The sequence below is a fragment of the Leptidea sinapis genome, chromosome 2 (genome assembly GCF_905404315.1).
Source record: "Leptidea sinapis chromosome 2, ilLepSina1.1, whole genome shotgun sequence".
In the NCBI taxonomy this organism is placed as follows: domain Eukaryota; kingdom Metazoa; phylum Arthropoda; class Insecta; order Lepidoptera; family Pieridae; genus Leptidea; species Leptidea sinapis.
Window position 1 is genome coordinate 7091316 of NC_066266.1, and position 25764 is coordinate 7117079.

Consider the following 25764-nt stretch of genomic DNA (forward strand, 5'->3'; position numbering starts at 1 on the left):
CTACCATTTTTTTCGTGATTTGGACAATTGTCTTCGTGATAAAAAGTTTTCTTCTCAGGAGGCAGTGCAAAATGCTTTTGCACAGTTTGTCGAATCTAGATCACCACAGTTCTATCGCAAAGGTATAAATGACCTTCCAAAAGGCATAGATGGCAGCAATGTATATATAAAAGTGGTAATTATTTTCATTAAATTTCATACTATATATATACTTAATATAAAACAAACAGAGCCCTCAATTTTATAAGAATTTCTGTTTTTTTTTTTTTTTAAATTTGAATTCTCGTGAAAGTATCAAAAGATCATAAAACGAATTAATACTAGGTTTACAAAAATAAAAGGCTAAGTGGTATTTAATCACAGCATTAAAAAGAAATCACAACGCGCAGATTGAGTTATTAACGGCGGGTAAAAAAGGTTTTATGCGACGAGTTATGGCCATTTAAACCTTTTTTATCGCATGAATTATACTACGCAGGTATTTGGTGTCGACAAATAAGTAGAGTTATTACCTATACTTACTTTATGTCTTATTTTTCTTTATGAAGTCTAAGTTTCAAAGCCAGTGCCCATTCCGTTTAATAGATAAACGTATTCGGTATAAAATATAATTTACTAAAAAAAAAATTACAATAACCAGCTGAATAAAAAAAAACTATTCCATCACAATATGATATGCACTAAAAAGATAATTGCATATTCTTACCCCCTTATTCATAATGGTCCGCTAACTTTAAACAGCCGCTAAGGAGTGTTTTTTCTCATTCTGACTTAGGTCAATAGAAGAAGACAGAGTGAGAATTAGCAATGCTTTAAGTTAGCAGACTATTATGAATAAGGGGGTTAATCAATATAATGTAGTTAATTAAGTTAATGTAGTTGGTATCCCCTCGCCTCGCAGCGTTGCACGCCTATCTTGGCTGACACCAACTCCAAAAATAGCAATAGTTGTAACCACTTCTCCTTTTTTGAAGTAGGTTAAAAATTTAAGTTTGTTTTCGGGTTTTTTTATTAAACAAGTGAGCGCAAATTACTAGAACTGACTTACCTATTACTTCGTGCCAACCGTTAGTTACGACTGGAAAATAGGAGGACAACCTATAGCCCAAGCCGACCCATATTGCCCAGTGGTTAGTGGCCCTGTCTACTGAGCTAGAGGTCCCGGGTTCGAATCCCGGTAGGTGCAATCATTTAAATATAGATGTTTGTTGCTAAAATAAGGGACGAGACGAGCAGGACGTCCTGTTGATGATAATTGAAACGCTCTGCCCATTACAATGCAGTGCCACTCAGGATTCTTGAAAAACCCCAAAAATTCTGAGTGGCACTACAACTGCGCTCGTCACCTTGAGATATAAGATGTTAAGTCACATTTGCCCAGTAATTTTACTAGCTACGGCGCCCTTCGGACCGAAACACATAATGCTTACACATTACTGCTTCACGGTAGAAATAGGCGCCGTTGTGGTACCCATAATCTAGCCGGCATCCTGTGCAAAGGAGCCTCCCACTTATGTCCGAGTCATGGATGTTTATTTGTATTTTTGTATGTTTAAGTAAGTATATTGTATTAAATATATCGTTGTCTTGTACCCATAATACAGGCTATGCCTAGTTTGGGGCAAGATAATTTGTGTAATAGTGTTTAAATATTTAAAAAAAAATCTAAGGATTGGGTACCTATTCTATAAAGTTGATACTTTCGATTGGTATGCAATTTTTCTATTGAAACAAATATATGCAATGGAAACCTATTTAGTCATGATACAATAATTTTTAGGCAACCCAATCACTTTTTATTTTTCAACAGATTATCTTAGTTATAACCTCTAAAACTCTACCTAGCTATAAACCTCTGCAAGCACATAATATTTTGACGTGTTGGTGAAGTTTGCTTCCTTATTGCTATTTGTAAGAGGGCTATAGGTTAGATGTGCTTGTGTCGCATGCGCAACGTGACAAGGCGATAGGGGCCGCGGTGGGAGGATACCGATTCCAAAAATAACAATAATTGTAACTAGAATTAGAATAATTCTAGAGATTAATTAGATCGTATAAAATACGTAATATTTTTTTACATTTAGTGCAATTTTTTTTAAGTCGGTTGTTTCTTTGTAAAAAAATATTTGGATTTCTGTATTTAATTTTGGTTTGTAGCCCTTATACGATGTTAATATCGAAGTACCGAATAATCGCTGTATTAGTTAGTTTGGGACAAAACACTGTGTAGTATATGTATGATGGCTATACAGTGTGTAATGCAATATTATAGTCTACATGATGACTGTTATGTAATATTTCTAAACAACATTTTATCGAATAAAAATATTCATTTCGTCGAATAATTTTTTTCTGGAAATATTTATTTTAAATTTTCGTTGATATAACTTTTATTATTTATTTATTTCGTTTTAGTTTAAGATTGTGAATTATGGTCACGAACTTATTACAATCGATCTGACGGACGTATAATTCAAATACCTACTAATTACAATAATAATATAATAAGATATCATTCTTAATATACTATAATACTACTTTATGGTTTTAAAAAGGATAGCTCCTCGTGACACTCGTCCCGTATTGACCGCGAAAACCGCTTAGGGACCTCGTCGATGGGCATGTTTGTGTGAGTGTCTCATTTCGAACGTTTGTAGTAGGAGTACTGTAGTTTCCATACTGGTACATACGTCTACTGTGTTAATACAACGTTTTGAAGGGGTCGAAAATCACGTTACAAAATTCCGGTACATACATACATACCAAGCTAATAAAAGAGAAACCTTTACTTTTATCTATACTCATTATAATATCGTAATAGCGTGCATAACAAATAGCAGTTTCTTCATAAAATTACCGACTCGTAAATACGACGAATCTAATGCATTTTAAACGTAACCGAAATATAATTATTACTTCATTGTTCCGTAATGTACGTAGGACTAGCAATTTATTAAAATTGCAGTGTCAACAAACTATTCCAGTTCTTCCTAGACACCCCACCACATGAAAAGTGAATGCTAGAAGCTGGTCTTTCGTGAGTCGCGAATGAAAACATACGCGGTTTGGCGGCAACACGAATCGTACGCCACCGCAAACAATAGAATTTGAACTTATTCGACCCCTTTCTATAATCTTTGAAACTGTGTTAGCTGCAAAATGGAACTCAAGATCTTATTAATTTTCGGTAAGTTGCATTATTTTGTTTATAGCTCTAGCATATATTATATGTAAGTATTATAATGTTTAATTAGATAAAGTCATAGATATAAACAATTGCATTATATTATTATGTGTACAGAGATTTATGTGCAATTTATTTCAGTTTTGCGCGCCATCTTTTGTTCCGAAGTGTTACTAATTGACCATTTTACTTCGTATACTACATACATAATTAGCTTCGTTCAAAGGTATTTCGTTATTACCTATTATGAATGTATTCTTATTAAGTACAAAGCCCTTGATTCATACTGACCTAGTATTTATAACAATAATGCCTGTAAAGTAATAGTTACAACAACAAACAATGAAAATGATAAATGTATTTTCTCACATTTCCTATTGTTGCTATAGGTATAACCTTATTTATTCAGAACGTAATATTATGTGAAAATTAGAAAACAGATGATGGATAAGTATTTATATTCTTCATATATTTTTACATTTATAATTTCATGATGCTCATAATTTACCGTTTTTCATTTATTCTCACCGTGTGTATTGCACAATATTTCTCCTAATTAGTTTAATTATATGTCCATAGATCGTTAGAAGTTATAATTGGAAACAATAGATGGTGCTGTGACCAAATTTTTTAGGAATGTTTTTACTTAGTTATTTTTGACGAAAAATTTATATTCATTTTCTTAAATATTTCAATATATTGTATAAAATTTATAGTTTTTTATTAATTGAGTAATTTATTGAAACATTTGTATAGTACAACGACTGTCGTTAAAAAATTCCCTAAAGGAGGATGGCGAGAATGCATGTATTTTGGGACCCACTGAAAGAAGTGGCATACATCATGGAAACTTATTAATAATTATTGTAGAACGTAACAAAACTAAAAAAAAGCAAATCGTAAGTAAGTCTAAAAAGTGGGAGAAAAAAGATATAGATAAAAGTAAAATATAACCTAAAATTATTAATCAATATCTATTGTTCAATCAATAATTTGTATCTTATATCTATGTATAATTAGTGTCTGCTAAAAGATAATATAATATACATGTGGAAGCTTGGCCAGCAGCTAATAATTGAGGATTCACAATTCATTCTTTTTTCAAGAAGGTATCGAATCTTTTAAAGATACTTTACCTACTGATTTTAGCATCATAAAACGATAATAATCTTATTGAATCTTATTGTGAATTACTACTGAATTACTGATTTGATAGTTGAGGTGACGGAACATCCATGTAAAAAATTATTGTCATGTCAAAAATGTAGATCTGCGCAAAACGTTCCGTTAGTGCAAGATGAATTATTTTTTAATAAATTATAATAATTTATTTCTTTTGACTCCCATAATATCTTAGCGCCTCAATAATTTTTGTATAAACATCGTATAAACTTATTTTATCATTAATATAAACTAGTACTTCTACGATGCTTCCTTAATTTTTCAAGTATGTGGTTCTATTCTCGCCATCCTCCTTTGAAATGCAAAATAGTGGTGACACTATATAAGAATAATTTTATAGAATTGACTGTAAGAAAAGTTATTCAAAATTGTGGTTACGTCATTCAAATGTTTTTTTTATCATTATAACGTTCCATGCGAAATAACTCGCCATTGCGATTGTTGGTGGATCAGGGGCGTAGCTACCGCTGTATCTGTCGTATTAATTATACGGGGCCCCCGGGCTACGGGGCCTCCGACGTGTGTAAGCAAAAATTAAGAAAATATTAAAATATTAATAATTTGTGAATTTATTAACTGACTACGAAGTCAGATTTTTATGAATTTTGTAACTTAAGCATTTACGATGTTATTATAAAAATAGTTAAACATATTCTACCTTACAAATAAAATTGGCATAAAGTTATAACTAAGCATAAACCAAGAATATGTAAAATGTTTGCAAATAGACATTTTGCTTACGAATGGTTTATTCGGACGTATAACGTTTCCCGCGTTTATTTACAAGGCAGCTTGTCATTTGGGAAACTTCAGAATTATCATTGTATTGACAGTGTTGTCAACGATATTGTAAACATTTTGCATATTCTTTGTTTCTCATCAGTTATAACTTTATACCAAGTTTATTTGTAAGGCCGATTGTGTTTTGTTGTTTCCAAATAATTCTATTACAAATCCGTGCGTTTCTGTTGCTTAGCGTCAATCTTTAGTAGTCGCTTAAATAGTTAGACACGGCTTAACAAAACAAGTGTCTAAGCCATGTTTAACTTCTTTTTTGTAATAACACCGTATTTGTGCAATAATGTTTCCAAAGGATTAAATGCCACTAGTTTTCGACTTAAGATTTCAAAGACCTATTATGTAAAAAAAAATTGTCGAATTAGGCGTTACTTTGCGGAAATCCATAATTATACAAATGATTTAAGTTTTTTTTAGTATTAATTCCGCCAATATTTGTTTTTAAAACAATTGGACACGTGTTTCGCCTCTACACGAGGCATCCTCAGGACGTGTTGTCTCGCCAAAATCTGGCACGAGACTGTACCTAGAGTAGACCTATTATGTAGTAACTGTAATTTTAATTTGTTTTCCAATATACAAAAATATTCTTTAAAATAGTAATGAAAGTAAAACACGCTCTCATAATTATTAGCAGTATAAGGAAATATTTTATGAGATACGATTTTCCCAACGATTCGCGGATATACGTGATTGTAACAGTGAAAACAAGAATATTATAGATAATTAATTATGTAGTTATCGCGTGACTCACGTGCGCTGACGAAAGTTAAATATTTTTAGTCTGTGGAACGTCAGCGTAATAGAATTAAAATGACTGATCATTATAAATGTAATCCTATAGAGATTATAAGTTTTAGGCGTCTATTTCCAAAAATAACTGAATTAAAAAACATTTTTCATAGTCGATGGAGACTATGATAAGATGTGGATTTTTTAGAAGTGATATTTTGAGGAAACATCTAGAATCGTTGTGATTTAAAACTCGATGAAACGAAAAAGCGAGACGATAGAGATACAAACAGGTTATATAGGATTCAGCCGAGAAAGAATGAGATAGAGTACATTACACGTTCACATGAAGAGACTGTTTTTTCAATACTTTTCAATGAGTATTTCTAATCAGGAACTTTTCAGTAGTTTCACCTCTACCGTATGTCACACACACATACACACATTTTTATTTATTTAAGTTTCTAGATTGGTTTCGTTGTTAAAAAATCAAGCGCTTGATGAATTAAGAGTACTCACCAATTTTCATCGAATTACATGTAACGACTTTGGTATTTTTATTTTCTATAATATTATTACATACTTTACAAATAAACTTGGTATAAAGTTATAATTGATAATAAACCAAGAATATGCAAAATGTTTACAAAGAGACGTTTTGCTTATTATTGGTTTATTCGGACGTATAACGTTTCCCGCATTTTTTTGCAAGGCTGTCTGAGATTCGGAAAATTTAAGAATTATCACTTTTTTTAATTTATTTAGTGGCACTGACAGTGGTATTAACAGTGTTGTCAGCCAGGGGCGTGCATATCATATAGGTAATTAGGCAGTGTCCACCTCGATATTAACCTAAATAAATATAACACTAGTTGTTAAAGTTAATTTAGTTTAATTGGTATTATTTAACACCCACTCATAAAAGTTTTCCTTACGCTAGCTACATACAAAATACCTACGGTACGTCATCGTTGGATGTTCCAAAGCTCAACTACGAATAGTTAGATCCACAGGGCCTACCTTACTAGAAAACCAAGCCACGCCACTGTTGTCAGCGATACAGTCAACATTTTGTTTACACTTGGTTTATTCTCAGGTATAACTTTATACCAAGTTTATTAGTAAGGCCGTTACTGTTTAACTTATCTATTGTATTTAACTGCGACTATTTTCATAACATCTGGCAACACCGTTTTATGAGGTGACTATTGACGCATTCAACAGAACTAGGTAACACATTTCCGCAATTTGGCTAGAACAATACAAGCTCGTTTACAGAAGAAAATAACAATTAGACGATTCTTATCGCGTTCCCAGAGCCTTGGTTAAGATGTTATCATTGAAGAACAGTCTCTGTTCAATGTTTACGAAACATGTTGTTCTGCCCTATCTTACATTAACATAATTACATAGATTTTCCTTATTGTGATTTCGGAGTATGCAAAAGGAGAAATTCCTGCGTACATAGAATGATTATAATATTGTTGAGAGCCCTGTTTGTTACGACATAAAACTAGCACCATCGATTTTATTATGCGCTTTATCTTCTAATATATAAAATTCTCGTGTCATGGTGTTAAACATTGAACTCCTCCGAAACGGCTTGACCGATTCTCATGAAATTTTGAGTGCGTATTGGGTAAGTCTGAAAATCGGACAACATCTATTTTTCATCCCCCCAAATGTTAAGAGTGGTCCACACGAATTTTTTTCTTATTTTATTTTTTTATTTTTTTTTAATTATGAGTTAGCATTAAAAAAATACATACAACTTCAATTTTCACCCATCTAAGATCAATAGTTACTTTTGTATCGCGATTTTAATATCGGCAATACAACGTTTGCTGGGTCAGCTAGTAATATATATAAATCCAGTGTCCTGATGTTTGTTCCCAGCGATCTCCTTAACTAATAATAAATTAAAAGTGGTATGAAAGGCATCACTATCTCCGCTACCATACTTTTGTTCTCCTGGTGTCTATGTAGTAACACGTCGCGCGCATGACGTCAGAATATATAAAGGTATACTTTCGTCATACATAAGACTCTGCTTCTCTTCTCCAAATATGATCGCCTGGTACCAAAGCACTGTATAATACTTCCTACCTCATTTTCTACCACGAAATCTTATTAATGAATATGTCTGTCTTTTTTATTGTCTCGCTTTTTCGTTTCATCGACTTTCAAATCACATCTTAAACTTAAATTTAGTTTTATGTAAGCCAGGTTTCATTTGGATATGAATTATAGTAAAAACTTAATCACCTATACTTATCTTTTATCAAACATGAAACTCACATCAGTATTGAGACGAAATGCTCTCACATAGAAATTTTCTTGAAGAGAAAATTGGAATGTCTTAACGCCCTTAACGCAATATGGAGTGGTAATTTGACAGAAACCTTCCGAAAAAATATTCATTTCACGTTCATGTTCTCTCAAGGACGTGTGGGAAATATTATGGAGACTGTCTTGTTCGCTTCGAATTTATTACGGGGAAAAACAGTGTCTGTACAACACACAAAAGATGAAGTGAAAACAAATTCAAGGAGTGATTAATAACATGAATACAATATATTATGTTCGAAATTAATAACATTTACAATATGTATAATATGTATATCTGCCCGCGATGTCGTCAGTGTGGAATCTTTAAAGCAGCAAAAATAATTTTCAAATATAAAATAATATACTTCACCAGTGAGAGGCTCCTTTGTACAGGAAGTCGGCTAGATTATGGGTACCACAACAGCGCCAATCTGCCGTGAAGCAATAATGTGTAAACATTAGTGTATTTTGGTCTGAGGGGCGCCGTAGCCAGTGAAATTACTAAATCAGACTTAACATCTCATGTCCCAAGATGACGAGCGCAATTGTAGTGCCACTTAGAATTTATGGGTTTTTCAAGAATCCTGAGCGGCACTGCATTGTAATGGGTAGGGCGTATCAATTACCATCAGCTGGACATCCTGCTGGTCTCGTCCCTCATTTCTTATAAAAGAAACCTACGGCCTAAGAAATACGCATGGTATTACATACTTGAGAATAAACAAAGGCCTTGCAAATTGTTGACAATATCGCTGGCACCACACAATGATAATTCTGAACTTTTTAGAATGTCAAGCAGCCTTGCAAATACACCGCGGGAAACGTAATTCATATAAACCAATTCAAATTCAAATATTTTTATTCAAAATAGGATGTGACATCACTTATTGAAAGTCAAGAACTACCACCCATTCCAAAATGAATGCCTCAGACCTGAGAAGAACGGGCGCAACAAACTCAGCGGGCTTTTTTTTTCATCGAAACAATTTGTTATAAAAGTCATATTGTACAATTAAACTTATTATTTAATAGCCTGAGGGCGGTCACTCCATTCCCAATCTGTGGTATCATTAAGAATTTGTGTTATAGTAACCTTTACCACACAAACGTTTGATAACAATTCTTTTGAATAACGCAATACTTTTGTTTAAGCATTTTTTGGGACCTTGTTGTAAAAGCATATACATCGCCCCACAAAAGACTTACTAACTCAACTTAGCCGAGTAGTAGACATTATAACTTTATGTATGTTCCTGGTGTTAATATTATGGTTATGACAGTTTCTAGCAAATTCACATATGTGCCTAATTCAATCATAAGCACCATGTCTAATTGTAAAAAATTTGCATATTCTAGCTTTATTCTTAGGTATAACTTTATGCCAAGTTTGTTGTAAGGCCTTTAATATTTAAAGTTTGAAGATCATTTTGAAATTTAACATAAATACGAAAATTAGTATTAATTGTTATTAGACTAATCGTAGGACAGTTTGTTCAATGTGGTGCAAGCCGTGACATTTTCGTGGTAATTTATATACCCGTCATAACTTCAAATCGATAAGCCTGATCCGAATAATTTAAAATGGAATTTATACATATGTAATTAACCAGAATTATCAAACCATTTAAATTAATACGGATTGATATTATCGTGGTATCAGTATCACTACTATTATGATATTTGATCTTGATATATCATGGTATGATTTCATCCGAATTTCAACTTAAATAATACAAAACCTATTATTGTGCGTTAACGATTATAGTTTAGCATTTTATTATTATTATTATTATTTGAAGAGGGTGGCTATTTCCTAGTCCTAAAGATTCCTAGTAACACCGCGTCAAAAATTGAACTATTGTGTTCGCCACTCATACTAAAGCTCGTCGTCAAGCCCTGCCGCCTTTACGAACCGCAGTGATTCCTTGACGCGAGTGTTGCAAACACTATCTGGTGGCACGAAGTAGTCGCCAAAGATTGTGTTACGCTTATGCATTAGTGGGCCGCAGTCGCAGAGTATATGAATAGGCGTTTCATCATCCTCAAGGCAGAATCTGCAAGTTTTGTCGCTTTTGATGCCGACCACACTGAGGTGCTTGTTTAGGCGACAGTGTCCGGTTAGCATCCTAGTGAGTATGTATAGATTTTTCCTGTTCAAAGATAGGGCTTCATTCGCATAGCTACGGTTGAATGCCCTTATCAGTGCTTTAGAGTGGTTTAAACCTGAAGAGTTGTTCCGTCGTTTAAGTGCTTCTTGTTTACATTGGTTACTCAGGGTGTGTCGGGTAGCGTATATACATCGCGGACTTTTATGTGAGCAATCATGAGTTATTAACTTTTAGAAATCCACAGTGAACCAGGGCACTAGCTTTTCCAAAACTGAGAGTGCCGTACGGCACCCTACTCTTTCACCAAGTTCTAAACCCCTATTTTGTTTACAAGATGGTTTACTTACATGGACTTATTATATCTATTATTACAAAATATAATAACAAATAAAATACAAATATGTAAATTTGAACACAAGATATAAGAATATAAAACAAAATTGTACAATTAAAATAATAAAACTAAAAAATATTACACTAATGTTATTTTCGGTTCTCTATATTATGCCGAGACCGTCGTTGGCATCTAACGAAGTTTTCACTTCCAAATAGTTTGTCAGCGTTACAAAGCTGTAATGTTGCCACAAAACAAAAAATAAAACAAGATAGAAGTATGTAAATGTATGCGCCCACGCATTATAATTCAAGTTATAATTATATCACATTTACTGACCCAGCAAACGTTGTATTGCAATCATAGTTAACAACTGTAGTTTCTTCGTTCTACCAATTATAGGCACCTAAAATTAAGTTTGTTTTTTACCTCATGATAAAGTTAAATACAATGATTCTAATTAGTTATTCATTTAAAACTATTGCTTCAATTTGATTTCTGAACGACGGGGGACATATCAATTCATTTTTATTCAACAACAGTTACAATTAAACAATTCACGAACAGCAATTCATTTTTATTTAGATAGTTTAGCTTTTCGACATACGCTGTTCTGTCAATAGAAAAAAAAATGATGTAAGTTTTAGGAAATAATGTAGTCTAAAGCCATTGGAATTGTTTAATTTAAGTAAATGAGTTAAAAATGAAACAAAAACGTATTTCTGAACTATTTTATTATATGTAGTAATAAAATGATAAGGATTGATATCATATTTGTGTAAACAGCTTTTACATTACCGCTTTAAAATTGCCAATTTTCTATCTTATTAAAATGCATATAGTATATTAATCTTAAGAGATATACATAATATGTCGTCATGGACTTTTCTGTAGACCTATATAAGATACACAATTCTACCATACACTATTTTGTTATAGCTCAAAGGGTTAAGAGAACGTTTTAGTTGAAAACTCCCAGACGGCTTATTTTTATCGACACCACGAACAAATATCGTTAATGTATACAAAAACTGAACAAATGATATACTTAATCCTCGCGAACCACGCTATCCATTGGTGAAAACAGAATGAAAATCGGGACAGTAGTTTTTGAGTTTATCGTGAACAGACAGATAGACAGACTTTCTTTTATGACGACATTGATATTGATACCATTTGCTGAGATATAAATGTTAAATAGACATTTACAATTGGAATTCTGTATAGGTCAAAGGTGATGGGAACGCTTAACAAACACCAACTTCACATACCGAAGAACTATTGACACCATTGCCACTGATTATATTCTATGTAGTGTTCATATACATAAGTCGATTTACTTCGTAAACTAAATCATAGTTTGTTATTTAATTAAATAAGTTGTAAGCCATTATTATAAATGAGGTTTTTGTTTTGGTTATATTTTGTGAATTAACACATAATATGAAGAGTTTTTTAATTGGGGAGGAGGACAAACGTACGCACGGGTACGTGTGATGTTAATGGATCACCGCCGCCCATATTTTCTTGCACCACCAGAAGAATATCAGGAGCGTTGCCAGCCTTTTAGAACGATGTACGCGCTCTTTTTGAAGGTGCCCATTTCGTATCATCCTACAAGGAACTTCATTCCAGAGCCTAGTTGTACGTGGAAGAATTTTCCTTGAAAACCGCACTGTCGAGGAACGCCACACATCCAGATGGTGGTGATGATATCGTAACTTGTGGCGTGTAGTGCTCTTCGGAAAACTCGGTAAAAAAATTCGGTAGAAGACGCATGTAGAAGGAGTTAGTAATTTAAACGCACGCAACATCAGCTGTGAAAACGTCAAAAAACTTGAGGTTGAAAGTTAGCCTCTATTTTGAGCAATCTGCGCACACTAACACAAAGTGTCATATAACTCATGAAGTAAGGCGTAAGACGTAGCTTGTCACTCACACTTAAGTAATAAACCTGGTCAATTTCCATCAGAGAGGCTCTATGTAGACTAATTATCTAAGCATAATAATATGACACCGTTTACACCGCACTGCGCCCGACGCTTTAAGCCATGGCATGTGATATACACCTGTAATGATACCGTGACTATCAAATGAGCAGAAAACTTGGTTAACATATAAATAGTTTACTTAACAAGTATTACTATGAACCTCGAGCTTTTAATACTAGATGCTAAAGCAATTTCACACAGGAAATTGAGTTAAAACGTACCACGTAATGCGGTGGTTATTCAAATTAGCGATCGGCGCATTGCAGTTCCTTGCATTACAAACTGGTTTCTGTGTAATGTCTAACATCCTACAGCTTCAAAGTTTGCTACCATGATTGCTTCCTGGGGTGCGTTGCGTAAATCCAATTACTTCAAGATATCAAGTAGGTAAAATGATTACATATGGGGCCTTAAACTATTTAAATCCAAAACCTTATTAAAAGAAAATCAGTACTATGAATAAGTAAATCAATATCCCGACGACAGAGCCTTGCTCAGATTTTAAAGAATATACAAAACTTGAACAAAAAAATACTAATAGGACATCTGGATTCGAACCGGAGTCTTCTGCTTTCCGGATCCTATCTGAACTATTATAGTCTTGTATTTAGTGGCGAAATTTACCTTTGTATTCTAATGACCTAGCTAGATCCATGTATCACCCCCGAAATCCCCTGCATACTAAATTTTATGAATATTGTTGGAGCCGTTTCCGAAATTCTGATGATATATATACAATAAATGCTCGTTTAAAAATAATAATGATAAAAAAGAGTGACACTCCGAGAGTGCCAACAGAATTCCAATATAAACTCGATTCTCGTGTAAAGGGCACCAATATAATATGTACGTACGCATATACAAAGGTGTCGGAAATGGAGATTTTTTATTATAATATTTAATAATTAATCTGCTAATATATGGGCGTATTTTATTTCATTTCATAATCTCTTCCTCCATATCTGTATAAATACTAGCTGACCCAGCAAACGTTGTATTGCCGATATTAAATTCGCGATACAAAAGTAACTGTTGTTGTTTAAAATTTGAAGTTGTATGTATTTTTTAATGCTGACTCATAATCAAACAAATTAAAAAAAAATGTCGAATAAAATTTAAAAAAAAATCGTGTGGACTACTCATAACATTTAGGGGGATGAAGAATAGATGTTGTCCGATTCTTAGACCTACCCAATATGCACTCAAAATTTCATGAGAATCGGTCAAGCCGTTTCGGAGGAGTTCAAAGTTTAACACCACACGAGAATTTTATATATTAGATAATAATGAAGATGGTCTTGTTTGAGGCTCAATCACACCTAAACCTGATCGTATCAACATAAAACTACCACCATTTGATGTAAAATTTATCGTAGATGATTTATGGCTTCTTATTTTTCGAATTCCAACGTTCCTTCATTAATTAAGGAAATACCTTTTAAAATTCGCCCAGTGAAGCAGGCGGGAACGGATAGTAAACGCCATAAAAGAATATCTATAAAAATCAATATTGGGCTTCTAAAATAATGATGTATACTAGAAAACCTGTATCTATATATATAAGAGATTTCCACGTATATAGTCACTCATCACGATATCTCTGGAATGGTTCCAGATGGAATGGAGAGCTAAAGACTTGAAATTTGGTAGGAATATTCTTTTCACCGAGTAGAGGTCAGCTAAGAACGGATTTTCCAAAATTCCATCCGAAAGAGTTTGTTTTTACTATTAACAGAACAACGTCTGTCGGATCAGCCAGTTTGTTTATATAACGCGACTGTCGCGTCGAGTTCCTTTAAATCGTACATCGCAAGAGGACTCTTAAAATTTTCACGGTAAAACTTCACCACAAACCCAACTTCAACATGTGATTTGGTTAGTTTAGCACTAAATATCACATCACTACATATTATTATAAAACAAAGTCCTCCGCCGCGTCATCTGTCTGTCTGTTCACGACAAAAACTATTGCACCGAATTTTATGCCCATTTCATCAAAAGATAGCGTGCTGCTCAAAGAAGGTTTTAGTATATAGTTTGTTAAGTTTGTGTATACATTTCTTGTATATATTAATGAAATTTGTTGGAGGTGTCGGCAAAAATAAGTCGTCTGGGAGCTTTGAACGAAAACGCTGCCTAAACTTTTTGAGATATAAAAATAAATAATCTATGGTGGAATTGTGTATCTTATATAGTCTGAAACAGTCCGCGATGGCATATCTATCTCTTAAAGATAACATCCTATATCTATTTTAATATTTTCGAAATCGGCAATTATAAAGCGGTAATGTAAGAGCCGTTTTCACAAATACTACATCAATCCTTATCATTTTTTATTAGCAGAACAGCGTTTTTTGGGTCACCTAGTTTAAAATAAATTCATTAATTCAGTATGAACAAACCTATAAAATATTACAAAGAATATGCCTACCTATTAATTTAAACCGTCGAGTATCGACAAATCGATTTTGTGTAACGAAGTGACCTATCACGAATGAGGTAGTCACGCTGTCTATAAATATGAGTATGTCTATGGAAGGTTCGAAAATTGTCTTGGAATTATTTAGTCAGACACGGCACGAACGTTTTTTTCATTTCAATTACCGTTCCAGATTTAATTATTCATCAGCATCATTCGATATAGCTTGAATTTATCATTTGACACTCATTAACGGCCGTTCCCAATATACTATCTACAGATAGAGATAAATTACTACCTTCTACTGTCAGTACTTTGCTGTCAATAATCTGAAGCTGTTCCAATATACCCGATAGTCATTCTTATCGCCTTATATCGGGACGCGTGAATTGAAATTTCCATACAAACTTCTATCGCGGGTAAGCTATACGTCGTCCCATTGACAGACAGCGTGTACGGATAAAGTGAGCTAAGGTTTACAAGGAGCTTTCTTCCACGTACTACAAAGCTGTGGACTGAACTTCCTTGTACGATGTTTCCGGGACGATACGACATGGGTACCTTCAAAATAAGCGCGTATACCTTCCTTAAAGGCCGGCAACGCTCCTATGATTCCTCTGGTGTTGCAAGAGATTGTGGGCGGCGGTGATCACTTAACAATAGGTGACCCGTACGCTCGTTTGTCCTCCTATTCCATAAAAAAAGGTGAGCTACTGTCGATAAGTTTATTGGGATAGAAGAGTCAACGATGGTTACGACTTTTGTTCAAGTAAGAGATAGACTGTATATTTGGAACGGCCGTTATATATTTATATAGACTGTGACAGCTGTGAAAACGTCGGAAAAAATATCCTGGCCTGTTTTTATCGGTTGTCTAACAGTGTTATGTAATATAAAACTTTTCCGACTAAGTAGTAGTACTTTCCATTACCACGAGATCTAAGCGAGTGAAACCGCGGGGCATTGCTATTTCAATATAATATTGGTACTTTTCTTTACTTTCATTAAGATTTACTATTAATTGAATACATTAAAAAGGGAACGAAGGAGGAAAAAGGAAGTATGCTTCATGTTGAATTAATTTGAGAGAGAGATTGAAAAGGGATTAGGCTTTTTTTGCTTGCGAGGTTTGTGTCCCTTATAATCCCGGCATTATCCTGTCTTGATTGAAAAAACATTTATCTGAATTATTTCTTTTCCAAATGGATTCAGAGTTTTTTAATGGAAAAATACCACATTTTTTTTATGCAATACGAGGAAAAACGAGTGTACGGGTCACCTGGTGTTAAGTGATCACCGCCGCCCACAATCTCTTGCAACACCAGAGGAATCACAGGAGCGTTGCCGGCCTTTAAGGAAGGAGTATGCGCTTTTTTTGAAGGTAACCATGTCGTATCGTCCCGTAAACACCGCACAAGGAAGCTCATTCCACAGCTTTGTAGTATGCACTGTGGAGGACCGCCACACATCCAGATGGTGGGGATGATATCCTAATTTGTGGCGTGTCGTGTGAAGGTGGTGAATTTATCTAGTTACTCGTAATTATTGATTTGTTTAAGTTCTTATGAATCTATTATCTTTGTTCTTAAATAAATAATTGCTAATAAAAGTCACAAATGACTAATGTGCCAGATTAATTTTATTGGTATGAGCTGCACATAATAATATATTTTAGTCTGGATGTATCAACCTAGCGAAACTCATTCAGAAAAAAAGCGATTCGCTCGATTGTATGAAACGTGCAGTCATTGATGACTGACAAATGACGAATGACGTCTTTAATCTTGTTAAAACGGAGATAGCCGAAATCCACTAGGTTTTAATAAGCAACTGTTCGCTTTCAAACTTAGCCGAATTATAATTCGCCATACTGTAATACTATTTCAAACTTATATCAAATAACTGTACGTTTCATATCTAAACTAAATTTCAATTTTGACTTACTAGCACAATTTATTAATTAAGTTTACTTACAAACGATGGATCATAGTTGTACTAAAATAAACGTTTCTTTTTAATTTTCTTGTTCATTTGGTGAACCATGGTTCATTCTCTTGAATGCACTAATAGCATGCTATAATACAAATTATTTAAGTTTTCTTTAGTGTTCATTCCGCCAATATTTGCTTTTAAAACAATTCGACACGTGTTTCGCCTCTACACGAGGTTTCCTCAGGACGTGTTGTCTCGCCAAAATCTGGCACGAGACTCGTGTTTTAAAAACAAATATTGGCGGAATTAACAATAAAGAAAACTTAAATAATTTGTATAATTATGGATTTCCGCAAAGTAACGCCTAATTCAATAAATTAGCATGCTATAAAGCATTCCAAACACTCAGCAATTAAAATTAAAAACTCTTTATTTCTTGAACTTGCAAAAATTACTTTAACAAATCATTCTCACTTATTCCTCGAGATTTCGGCGGAAGAATCGGCAATTGATCTTGGTTATTCGTGAATCGTGGCTCATTCTACTTTGTAAGTCGTTATAAAAGTCAATAGAACAGCTTATAACACAATTTCACAGTGTTGGTGTACTTTGTTGACAAAGTGATTTCCGAAAGGTTAATTATATATTAGGAAAGAGAATTATACTTGGGAAATGTTGACTTACGTTTCGAAATAGCTTCTCGTGTATATACTGACGTTCTAATCTTAATATATATAAATTACGTGACACGTTGTTGGATGGACTCCTAAACTAATGAACGGATTTCAATGGGGATTACTTCATGGAGTGCAGTTTAGTCCAACTTGAGAGATAGGATAGTTTTTATTTCGATTTGGGTCCCCATAATTATTTTTATTTCCAATATTTGTTTTGTATGGACATATTTTCTGTGAGAGAATTTAATGACGCACGGTTTGACAGTTCTGCTGTGAAACGATTTCATTATAACAACAAGGAGCATACGTTACGAAATAATTCTTGATGTTATGAAAAATTATTGACAAATACATAAAAAACAGTATTTTATTTATTACTAGCTGACTCAGCAAACGTTGTATTGCCGATATTAAAATCGCGATACAAAAGTAAGTGTTGATCGTAGATGGGTGAAAATTTGAAATTGTATGTATTTTTAATGCTGACTCATAATCAAACAAATTAAAAAAAAATGGCAAAAATAAAAAAAAAATAGCGTGGACCACTCTTAACATTTAGGGGGATGAAAAATAGATATAGTCCGATTCTCAGACCTACCCAATATACACTCAAAATTTCATGAGAATCGGTCAAGCCGTTTCGAAGGAGTTTAACTACAAACACGACATGAGAATTTATATATTAGCCCCCTTATTCATAATGGTCCGCTAACTTTAAACAGCCGCTAAGGAGTGTTTTTTCTCATTCTGACTTAGATCAATAGAAGAAGACAGAGTGAGAATTAGCAAAGCTTTAAGTTAGGAGACTATTATGAATAAGGGGGTAGATGTACACTACAACGTCTGTCGGGTCAGCTAGTAAATTGTAATAGTAGTAACATTATTAATATTTAGCTGTTAACATAACGTAGCACTAATATTATTAATAAGAATAATGAAAACTTCAGTACCACATTTTTCTTTTTCTGGTCCGTAAGAGATATTATGGTATTTAAAAGTTTATATGGGGAAGAAGTCAACGTCATAGTTACAATGGTTATTGATAACTTTTTTTAGGACAATAAGGGACGAGACAAGCAGGACGTTCAGCTGTAGGTAATTGATACGCCCTGCCCACTACAATGCAGTGACGCTCAGGATTCTTGAAAAACCCAAAAATTCTTTGCGGCACTAAAATTCCGCTCGTCACATTGAGACATAAGATGTTGTCTCGTTTGCCCAGTAATTTCACTAGGCTAACCGAAACACACACTTACACATTACTGCTTCACGGCAGAAATAGGTGCCATTGTGGTACCAATAATCTAGCCGGCATCCTGTGCAAAAGAACCTCCCACTGGTAAACTTACTGTGTTTTGAAACAAGCTGCACTTAATGAGAAGAATAGGCAGAAAGCTCGACAATTGAAGAAGACAGCTCTTATCCATATAAAACATGCATCTAATTAATTTAATAATTTATAATTAATTTTTATCATTATTTATACTAGATGACATAGAGAAGGGTCTATCACCAATTAATTAAGTAGACCATATAGCAAAAACAAAAATATATACAATTTGGTATGTTTTCAAAGTGATAACCCTCAGTCTAATCCTAATCAAAATTACTGAGAGTTAAACAATGCTTACAAGATTTTATCAACGACAGGACACCCGAACGGTATGCTCAGTTGGAAAGAGCGCTCGTACGGAACGCGAGAGATCGCGGGTTTGATTCTCGCATCGTTCATAAAATTTTGTTTTCAGTTTTATTTGTGTAATTAATCCCAGAAGTGAGGGTTATCACTTTAAAAAAAATTAGAAATGAGTTTAGATTTGCAAGAGCGACATCTCAAGTCAATTACCTAATATGCAAATATTGGGGTTGAGCAGGTTATCAACTGTAAAGTAGATCCTGTAGGTGAAGCCACAACCTGTGAGTTGAACTAAGCATACAAGATTTTATCAACGATTCGTCACTCTACCCGCTGGCTCAGTTGTAAAGAGCGCTTGCACGGAACGCGAGAAGCCGCAAGTTCGAGTCCCGCATCGTTCTTAAAATTTTATTTTTGAGTTTTATTTGTATATAAAATTTTATGATTAAAAATGCTTAGTTCTATACACAGCAGGGACTTGGAACTGAATCTTCCTACCACTCAACATGGACATAACTACCATCTAAAATAGCATCGGAGTCGATTTATTGATGCAGTTTGTTCGACCTGTCTCCTAAAAGCCTTTGCCCTACTTTTTCTATATGAAATACATTCAGATCAAAGCTATTTGCAATATCGAATCCCATGTCAATCGATACTCAATTTGTTTCTATTATATTCGAACACAAACTCGTACAATTGGATAGCACAAGTTATCGTGCATCACTGATTGTACCTGTAGGAAATTTCTGTCATAACTAACTACAGTTTGATTGCTGGTTTGTGAAATTGGGCCTTTGATCTGCTATCATATATGAAATTTTAGATTACTTTAGTTGTTCTCTTACGGTCGTTCGCAATATACTATCTACACATAGAGATCAATTACTACTTTATAATGTCTGAAGCTGTCAATAATCTGAAGCTGTCCCAATATATCCGATAAGTCATTCCTATCGCCTTATATTGGGACGCGTGAATTGCAATTTCCATACAAACTTCTATCGCTGGTAGGCTATACGTCGTCCCATTGACAGACAGCGTGTACGGAAAAGGTGAGTAACCGTCGATAAGTTTATTGGGAGAGAAAAGTGAACGATAGTTAAGATTTTTATCTCAAGTAAGAGATAGACAGAATGTTGGGGACGTCCGTTAGTTAGATCATTTCAAAGCAATGCTTCGTCGTAACATAGAGCTATTTACAAGTTTAATATCTTAAAACTACTCTAATCACGCTGGCCACATTATTTTGTGAGTATTGCTAGATTTGCTTACTACAAACCGTTTTCACCATGACCACTTAAACCTTGTTTAAGTTATTAAAGGACTCACAGATTTATATTATAGGTACTTAAGATATAAAAATAAATTCGCATAACATTATCTTAATAACCACGACATTGAAATTTGAGAGTAAGTCTCGCACGACCTTCACAAGTAGGCTAATGTTTGTGGGAACCAGTACAATATACCATAACACGGCAATAGCCGAGATTTGACCTCATTATGTGCATTGTTTTTGACTATTTCATACGAATTCCTTTAACTAATTACTATAATAAGCCTTTGTTATGCTGAAAGGAATTCTTTTGTGTCGTGTGTATAATACCGCAATGAGCAATATAATGATTAATTAAGGGAGAATGAAACAAAATATTTTTACGAAATTGATAAACGGGTTTTTGTTGGTTAACAATATTGGCTCATTTTCTTTGCATTATCGTTTGAGTTAAAGAAGATTGATGAATTTAGTAGTTAGAAAGTAAATCTACAGCACTAAATGGAGTAAAGAGTTTAGGAAGGAGAAGAGGCTGATAAGGCTGCAGGAATAACAAATGTAAGCCCACACACGCAAAATAGGCGCACAGTCGTCGAGTTGCAGAAATTGGCCCGATTGTACCATACCATACCATAGATACACTTTTCCGATGACTTTAGACTAGACTATACCCGAATACTCACATCTTTTTTTTTATTAAAAAAACAGCGTCGGCTCTGCTAGTAATATTTATAGAAATCCAATCACATCGGTGACAATTTTAATCCTATATCATCTATTTCCGTATTTCGTAGACGATAAATGCTATGAAACACGAATCCAATTCGAAGTTAAATAAACAAGCTTCAAAGGAATCAATTCAAAGTAATTTATTGCAATTTGCGACCTAAATCCATTTATTTCGTTTTATCAAACTAATCAATTGAGCTCTCCTACTCTGCTTACGTAGCTAAACTAAGATGAATGGTTTCAGAGTAAACTAGTCCCTATTGTCGTAAAACTCGCCCAAATTGGGGCGTAGTTGCTGTAAATCGCATTTGTATAAAACAAGCTAAGTTCGGCGATGTTTCACCATGACTCATTCTTATGGTATAAACGAATAAAGAAAATAATCAGTAATAGCTGCTAGTAATAGCAATCAGGTTAAAACAGTACAGTTAGCAAAAAAATAATACTATTCTGTTGTTCGGTTGATTTTTGAAGTGAAAGCTTCTTTAGCGGCGTTGAGCATTTTTCTTGGAATGGGTATAAAATGTTAAACTCGCGTCAGGACACGTGACCTGATCGGAAGTCCGTAAGACAGTCGTTGAAATTATGGATGAAAGTTGATTTTTCTGAGAGATAAACTTTTTAACGTAAAATAATTGTAATAGTTTTGAAGCGTTAAGCTTTTATGTAATATAAATTGTCATTTTTGTGTACGATAGCGCAATAAACGAATATTGTATTGAACCACATAAATGCTAGTACTTTTACACTGATAAATAAAGCAATTTGTGCGAAATTATTCCCTAACCATTCCAAAATATTCAAAATTTCACAACGTTAAGTTCAAGTTTGCACTCCTGCCGGCACTCCCGGAGTGCAACCCGTTATTTTTTTGCATTTTATTTCGTTTGTTACTCATTACTGCACATGCTGTGACATTCTTAAAATATTGTGGAATAATCGAAAGACTTTTGATATAAATTTATATGTACGATATATTGTTAGAACAACTGAATGGATAAATAAATAAAAAAATATATGTGTGTACCAGAGTACACAGGTACGAAATCCAACTTCATTAAGACATAATTTTTCTACTACTTACAAATTCACAGAAATTGGGTAGATAAGTCTTGAGAAAAAAATATTCCGTCCAAAATTAAAGCAATTTTATTATTATAGACTGATACTGACGAATACCTCTTTTATATTATTTATCACTTTCAAACTAATATATTATCCTTTACGACACTAAACTGAACTTTGATAATTAAAAACAAAATGGCGCGTAACCGAAAATCGTGACGATATTGCTATAAAATTTTCTTATACGCCGATAAAGAAGTTTCACTTCAATGATCACCCTCACAGAGGCTTATGCTAGCTGATGTATGATACAAATGGTCGAGTTGTCCAGCTAACTAACGTCAGGATGTCGAATTTGAGAGTCATTTTGCGTGCGCATTGTAAAAATTCACTCCGTGAATTTCTAACGACAAACGTAAAATGTACAAAATTTGCAACGTAATGCATTCTCTTGAGTTTCAAAAGTAGTTACTGTATTACGTACATGAATCATTTCTTTAAATTACCTCAAAAGTGGTAACAAATGGTTGTATTGACCCCAAAATACGGCAAACGGAGAAAGTGTCATTCCGGTCAGGTGGAACATTATAGAGTCTGATATAGTGTGACAAAGGCTGTGGGAAAGATAATAATATACTGACAAATATTCGAGTATGTTTCTAAATATGACTCGCTTAAGGCATAGTATTATATATTCAATTAACTTTTACTTTTGAGATATGAAAGTTTCGGTTTTTATTTATGGTATCATATTATATAGGCCCTGCAAAACATACAATTATTATAGCTACATTTGGTATTCCTATATTTTATAAAGTGAAAACTTCGTAACGCACGCTGAGCACCTCATTTTGTGGGTGTTGAATGAAACTGAGCCGTCACGCTCTATGTAACGCTCATTTTTTTGGTAGCAGACTAGCATAAAAATAGCATACAAAATTTATATTACATAAAAATTTTACACTTCAGAACTATTACAATTTTTTTTATGGAATAAGAGGACAAACGAGCGTACGGGTCACCTGGTGTTAAGTGATCACCGCCGCCCACATTCTCTTGCAACACCAGAGGAATCACAAGAGCGTTGCCGGCCTTTGAAAAATCTCTCAGAAAAATTAACTTCCATAATTTCAACAACTCTTTCACCATCTTTATTACCATCATCATCATCGCTAATCTCTAAAACTGATATAATAGGATTATTTAATTTCTTACTTCAACTACATATGGTAGTTGAAGTAAGAAATTAAATTAATAATATTAATAATGACAAAATAATAAGTAACAATGAAATACAAGTATAACTTTCGCCTCAGGGAGAGTCTTCGCTACTGACAAAGCTTAGAAACAAAATAATTAAAATGTAACAATATTTCACGGCTGAGATTCGATCCTTCGACATCGCGATCACAATGAATTTGATTCAAATTTTCAATATCTTTTACTATTCCGGTAATTTGTCAACAATACATCCACCGTCTCACAAATAACGTTAAATGATTTGGACCCACGCGATATGGTGGAAAATTCTTTTAGGTATGTTCTGGCAGATGGCTGCTGCAATCATAATTTTGTAGTATTATGTGTGTTTGTATTTTAGGAGAGATAGAGTACATTTTGGGGAGATTCCCTCGAATGGTGACCACGTATCTAGACTGTGGCACTTGTGAAAACGTCGAAAAAAATTTAAGATTGACTGTTAATCTCTATTTTGAACCATGCACGTGTTAGATTATTGAGCGTATGAAGCTTTTATGTAATTATTTAATAATAATAGAAGTAAATTACACTAAATAAAATATAATGTAAATAATTCAAAGTTAAAAGAGTTATGTTTTGACAATATGTATGAACCAAATGTGACTAATCACCACTGCGCTGTACCAACGAAACCTTAGTAGACTTAGGTTGGCAACCCTAGCTCGAACAGCCAATCAGAAACAAGCTCCTATTGGCAGTATTGACTTTAAGATACAAATGAGCTACTTTTTAGTTTTAAAATGTCAAGACATAACTCTTTTAAGTTTTTATTATTCACATTAGGTTTTATTCAGTGTTATTTACTTCTCTATTATTATTATTAAATAATTACATAATTAATATTATAATTAATAATCTAACACACGCACACTACCACAAAATGTACTATGTGAAAATACAAATCGCGAATGTAAGACGTACCTTGCCACGCACACTAAAGTTATAAGCCTGGTCTATTTTCATCGGTTGTCTAGTAACAAGAGACTCTATCTAGACGTATAAATTATCTAAGTACGGTTAGATACGTGTGCGGCAATACTACGAAATGTATGAAAATATTGCGTCCCGACAGGTTGATTTGATTTTATTTTCGATTCGGAATATATTCGCAACATTCCACAATCAAATTTAACGTCAGAATATTTCAGAATGTAAATCCGATAGTGTGTGCGAATAGAACATTTTTTGTATGAAATGTGTGCATCAGGAAAACCGATTTTAAAAAGTACTGCATTACCATCATTTATACAATGAAATGTTAGTAATTAAGTTTAAAATTAAACAGGCCATTGTAACGTGAATTAATTAATCAAACTCTCGCGATTGTGGGATAGACGCAAATCTCTATAGTTAAGTTTATACACTTAATCAATAGTTCGTTGCCCTTGTGACAGGCGTGGGATTAAGAGATTATGTTTGAATATCCTGTAAGCTGTGTTGGGTCAGCGTTTGATATAAATATATATCTCTTCTGTGAAGTATAAAAGGAGAGCTCATGTTAGAGGAAGGCTTTTGTGTAATTTAATCTTTTATCATGCTTTAAATGCTCTATTAAAGAATCTGAAACAGTTATTGCCAACATTAAAACACCCAATGACCTAATAACCATTACATCATCCAAACGGATGCTGTACTGAATTTCATAATAACACTTCTTTGTTTTTTTTTTCGTACCCTTCATGCTCAAAGTTTCAAGAGACAGCCACATTCTTATTGCTCGATGCGTGGTATCTGTATGAATTTTAAAAAAAGAACAATTTCGTATCAGAACGTCGCGCGCCGTAAGAAAAAAAGTAGGTTATTCGAATCCCCGCCATTTTTCTTCGATATTTTTATTGTTTTGTTTACAAAAAATGGGCGATTCAAGTTTTGACAGCACACCGCCAGATATTTAAAACGCTGCAAAGAATATAATATTCGAGTGAATTTTAATAATTGCACTACACAAAATGTAAATTACTACTAAAATATATAATTCTTTCAGTAATAGTTACTTTATGTATATAATCAGTAATGGTTGATATTAAGTTACTACTAGGACTGGCTGTTTTGATGTTAGCAGTAAGCTAACTGTTTTAGAATCTTTTAGAGGATTCATATTATGGGTGTA

At 33.7% G+C, this 25764-nt stretch overlaps 1 protein-coding gene across 1 annotated transcript in view; it reads left to right on the plus strand.

Moving 5' to 3' along the window:
• Positions 1-3051: 3051 nt before the first annotated feature.
• Positions 3052-25764, plus strand: part of LOC126975912 (uncharacterized) — a 68756-nt gene continuing 46043 nt past the window's right edge. Inside the window, exon 1 of the mRNA XM_050824030.1 lies at positions 3052-3187. Within this exon, the coding sequence (XP_050679987.1) occupies positions 3160-3187 (28 nt within the window). The 5' untranslated portion in view covers positions 3052-3159. The remainder of the gene's footprint in view (positions 3188-25764) is intronic.